Source organism: Sardina pilchardus, chromosome 13 (genome assembly GCF_963854185.1).
Source record: "Sardina pilchardus chromosome 13, fSarPil1.1, whole genome shotgun sequence".
Lineage (NCBI taxonomy): Eukaryota > Metazoa > Chordata > Actinopteri > Clupeiformes > Clupeidae > Sardina > Sardina pilchardus.
In genome coordinates this window covers 34,050,055-34,054,902 of record NC_085006.1, presented here as the reverse complement: position 1 = coordinate 34,054,902, position 4,848 = coordinate 34,050,055, and the positions used below count along the sequence as shown (strand labels likewise).

The 4,848-nt window shown below is 47.9% G+C and overlaps 1 protein-coding gene across 3 annotated transcripts in view; it reads right to left on the bottom strand.

The window, feature by feature from the left end:
* slc36a4 (solute carrier family 36 member 4) overlaps positions 1–3,867 on the bottom strand; it is a 20,147-nt gene extending 16,280 nt beyond the window's left edge. Inside the window, exons 1-5 of one of the 3 annotated variants that reach the window (XM_062553302.1) lie at positions 3,409–3,867; positions 2,567–2,715; positions 2,470–2,514; positions 790–892; positions 1–88 (exon numbers count right to left, since the gene is read on the bottom strand). The exon at positions 1–88 is cut by the window's left edge and continues 3 nt beyond it. In XM_062553302.1, coding sequence (XP_062409286.1) covers positions 1–88; positions 790–892; positions 2,470–2,491 — 213 coding nt within the window. In that variant the 5' untranslated portion in view covers positions 2,492–2,514; positions 2,567–2,715; positions 3,409–3,867. Of the gene's footprint in view, positions 155–789; positions 895–2,469; positions 2,529–2,566; positions 2,716–3,408 lie in introns of those variants that run through there. The other 2 variants (XM_062553301.1, XM_062553303.1) reach the window with 2 other exon arrangements.
* Positions 3,868–4,848: the final 981 nt, after the last annotated feature.

The window sequence follows — 4,848 nt, the reverse complement described above, 5'->3', positions numbered from 1 at the left end:
AATGCCGGCGTTCTTGAGTGCGAGCGGGAGGCCGAGGAGGCCGGTTCCGATGTTCCCCTTCAGCAGGTGCAGCAGCGTCTGCAGGAACCTGGAGAACCAACGGAACCACAGCTAGGAACACGGAATGTTGTGCTGATGGAACACACGCTACGTTCTGCTGATGGAACACACGCTACGTTCTGCTGATGGAACACACGCTACCTTCTGCAGATGGAACACACGGGTGTATAAATGTCACACTCTCCAGCTCCATGTGTGTGTGTGTGTGTGTGTGTGTGAAAATGTCACACTGTCCTGCTCCATATATATGTGTGTGTGTGTGTGTGTGTGTGTGTGTGAAAATGTCACACTGTCCTGCTCCATATATATGTGTGTGTGTGTGTGTGTGTGTGTGTGTGTGTGTGTGTGTGTGTGTGTGTGTGTGTGAAAATGTCACACTGTCCTGCTCCATATATGTGTGTGTGTGTGAGTGTGTGTGTGTGTGTGTGTGAAAATGTCACACTGTCCTGCTGCACATATATGTGTGTGTGTGTGTGTGTGTGTGTGTGTGTGTGTGTGTGTGTGTGTGTGTGAAAATGTCACACTGTCCTGCTGCACATATATGTGTGTGTGTGTGTGTGTGTGTGTGTGTGTGTGTGTAAATGTCACATTCTCCTGTTCAGTTCTTCCTGCCCCTCCTCTCGACTCGATCGGCCAATCAGGTTTAAGAAAATGACCACACAGTTTAAAAGCCGCATGACTGACAGCTGATTAATCATGCAGCTCAAAGCTGACTGGCTGATTACTCACGTGATCCCTTGCTCCTCATTGGCCTGCACAGCGCTTGGCTCCGCCTCCTCCTCAGAGTTGTCCTCTTGGGCCGCCTCCATTAGAGGGGTCATGACCTCCATGTCTGTCAAAGGTCAAAGGTCATTTGTCAAAATTGCCCCAAGAGTTAAGTGTAGAGTTGAGAGTAGATGAATTGCCCCAAGAGTTAAGTGTAGAGTTGAGAGTAGATGAATTGCCCCAAGAGTTAAGTGTAGAGTTGAGAGTAGATGAATTGCCCCAAGACCAGCAATAATAACTGCCCTGCTGAAAAAAACAGCAAGAAACCAGCTTAGGCTGGTAGCTGGTTTTAGCTGGTCTTTGCTGGTCTTTGCCCAAAACACAGTTATTATTGCTGGTCTTTGCTGGTGTAGCTGGTTAGGCCACCAGCTAGACATGCTGGCGTGACCATCTGAGGAAGCTGGTCGTGCTGGTGTGACCAGCCTGTCGTTTGGGATACAACTGGTTTAAGATGGTCATGCTGGTGACCAGCCTGTCAAGCTTGACAAAGATGGTCAAGCTGGTTTTCTAGAATGACCAACATAAGCTGGCGTGGCCAGTAAAAACCAGCAATGTAGAACAGCAACACCAACTAAAATGACCAGCTTAAGGTGGTACGACAATCAAAACCAGCTGAATTACCATCATAAGCTGGGTAAACCAGCTGAAGGTGTGTTTTCGCGCGAGTTTTGCTGGTCTAGCTGGTTAACCATCAAAGGGTGGTCAAATAAGCTGGTTAACAAGCTGGTCAACCAGCAAACCACCTTTAGCTGGTCAGGCTGTTATTTTCTGCAGGGTGTGTTTTGGGCAAAGACCAGCAAAGACCAGCTAAAACCAGCTACCAGCCTAAGCTGGTTTCTTGCTGTTTTTTTCAGCAGGGTAGTCAAACGAAACAACACAAAATTACATGATTGTTTGTGAAATGATAACCGTAATTTCCCGACTACTAGCCGCAGCTTATACATTGATTTAGCTAAATTTCTTCAGCTATGAGGTTAACAGGGGGGCAGTTAATATGGTTTTGTTTCTTTTAACTTGCGTAAACCACTGTCCTTCCGCTATGAGGTTAACAGGGGGGCAGTTAATATGGTTTTGTTTCTTTTAACTTGCGTAAACCACTGTCCTTCCGCTATGAGGTTAACAGGGGGGCAGTTAATATGGTTTTGTTTCTTTTAACTTGCGTAAACCACTGTCCTTCAGCTATGAGGTTAACAGGGGGGCAGTTAATATGGTTTTGTTTCTTTTAACTTGCGTAAAACAGTGTCCTCCTGCTTATGCAGTGCGGCTAACACACAGGAAATTGCTGTAGATTATGCGCACACTCTGAAGAGACCCAAGGTTAGTGTTCATGGAATATGTACTGATCAATGTGCATTTCAAGCCTTAAAGTCATTCTGGACTGGGAGGAGGAGAGATATATGAGGGAGAGAATTAAAGAGAAAGAGAGATGGAGAGAAGAGGAGAGGAGAAGAGAGGAAGAGGAGAGAAGAGGAGAGGAGGAGAGAAGAGGAAAGGAGAGGAGAGGAGAGGAAGAGGGGAGAAGAGGAGAGGAGGAGAAGAGGAAAGGAGAGGAGAGGAGAGGAAGAGGGGAGAAGAGGAAGAGGGGAGGAGAGGAAGAGGGGAGAAGAGGAAGAGGAGAGGAGGAGGGCTGAGTTCTATACATACCTAACTGCTCTGCTGCCGTCATCTCATCACATGTGTGTAAGGTGTGTGTGTGTGTGTGTGTGTGTGTGTGTGTGTAAGGTGTGTGTGTGTGTGTAAGGTGTGTGTGTGTGTAAGGTGTGTGTGTGTGTGTGTGTGTGTGTAAGGTGTGTGTGTGTGTAAGGTGTGTGTGTGTAAGGTGTGTGTGTGTGTGTAAGGTGTGTGTGTGTGTGTAAGATGTGTGTGTAGCAGTCGCGTCTAAGCTAGAGCCTGTGAATAGAAATACCCCAACAGAAGGATTAGCACTCTGACAGACAACAAAACGTATAAAGTTGCACGTTTACGAGCAGAAGAAAAAAGGCTCCCTCTAGACACACACACACACACACACACACGGGTACGGAAAACATTACCAACACACACAGGTACGGAAAACATTCCCAACACACACACACACGGAAAACATTACCAACACACACACACGGACAGAAAACATTACCAACACACACACAGCATGACTGCCTATGACAGCTGATACAAAGCAGAACTTTGCCAGCTGTTTGGACTTTAGATATACACACACACACAGAGTATCTTTCGATATGCCGCACCAATCACACACACACACACACACACACACACACACACACACACACACACACACACACACACACACACACACACACACACACACACACACACACACACACACACACACACACACACACACACACACACAGGAGATTTAAGCTAACTGGCTAGCTAGGCTCGAGGAGCCACATCAGTGAAGCTGAGCTGACGTCAGAAATCCAGCCGAGATTCTAGACGAGGCCCGCGATATAGTCGCGCCAACACAGAAACGAGACCGACTGATAAACACACACACTCACTTATATATATATATATATATATACACACACACACACACAGAGAGAGAGAGAGGAATCTACACGGGAATCTCACCACCACCATATTGCACGACGTGATTAGTTGGTCTGGAGACAGGGGCACGAGACGTGATTCACTCGCTCGGCTGCTCGCCGTGTTTCTGCTCTCGGTAGACGGAGGACACGAGCGGGAGTAGATTCCATGAGAACTGCACACCGAACTGCACCGTCCACGAGATGGATTACGGTTCAGTCCCGCATAGGTCCGCTCAACGGGTTTAAAGGGTGCAGCATATCCGTGAGACGCCCCGCCGACGGGAACGGAGCAACACGTCACAGGGGCCAATGGTCAGACGGGAAGACTTCTTAAAGGAGTCGCGACCTGCTCTCACCTCACACGCACACACCAAATATCACACGCGATCACAGTGTCTGGCGACTGACCGGACTCGTCTCCCGCTACAGACACACACGCGGGGCAGCTCTGTTCCTCTCGGTAGCTGCTCTCGGTCGTTGAACAGTGAGCTTAAGTGGGAGACGGCAAGCCGCCAGAGGGCGCTACTGCACCAACCTCAGTGGAGGCCAGCAGACCAGGGCGCGGGTGAGAAGAAGAAGGGAGAGGGAGGGAGAGAAACAGGCTGTAGAAGAAGAGAAGAGAAGAGGCGAGGCGAGTGAAACAGAGAGATGGAGAAAGAGAGAGAAAAAACAAGCAATAGAGTTGAAGAAGAGGAGTGTGTGTGTGTGTGTGTGTGTGTGTGTGTGTGTGTGTGTGTGTGTGAACAAGAGCACACAGAACTTCATGTTACATTACATTTAATTTGATTAACACTTTTTAACCAACACAACTTACAACATGGTTAACATTTTAAGCTTTTTAAAGCAATTCTAACAACAATTCTAGGAACAATTTAAAATGTTACTGTTTGTGTCTGTCCGCACTGCTTTTCACAAGTTCATGTGTTATTTTATCAGCTTGGGTAGCCTACCTGATCAACTGATCAACCGATCAACGTCCGTTTTGAGACTGTTCAATTGAAGACCATTTCCAAATCACCCAAAACCCAAGAACCAATCACAACCACTTATCCAACAGGGGGGCAGGGTTTCTGGAGATGGACACACACACGTGCGCGCGCTATGGGGGGAATTCTCCCATGCGCATAAGGGTGCGTAAGTCCAAAAAAACGCGCAACTACGCGCATTTCCCTCTAAGCGGATTCTGCCATCCACTTAAAGGAGAATTCCGGTGTGAAATTGAGCTTAACTGTACCGAAACATGTTAAGGTGTTCTCACACGTGTTAAAGACGCACCTTCGCTCACCCCCCCCCCCCCCCCCCCCCCCCGCACTCCGAACTCCGCCGTCTTCAGCCGAGCTTGCAGTAGGCTTGAATCTATTAGATTGGGCATCACGTAGCCTATGCAGCTAAATCGCTATTTTTAAACCATTAAAACGGTTCTAAGTAACTCCATAGCCTGATTACCATCGACTTTCAAAGGCTCTGCGAGACTTTAGTC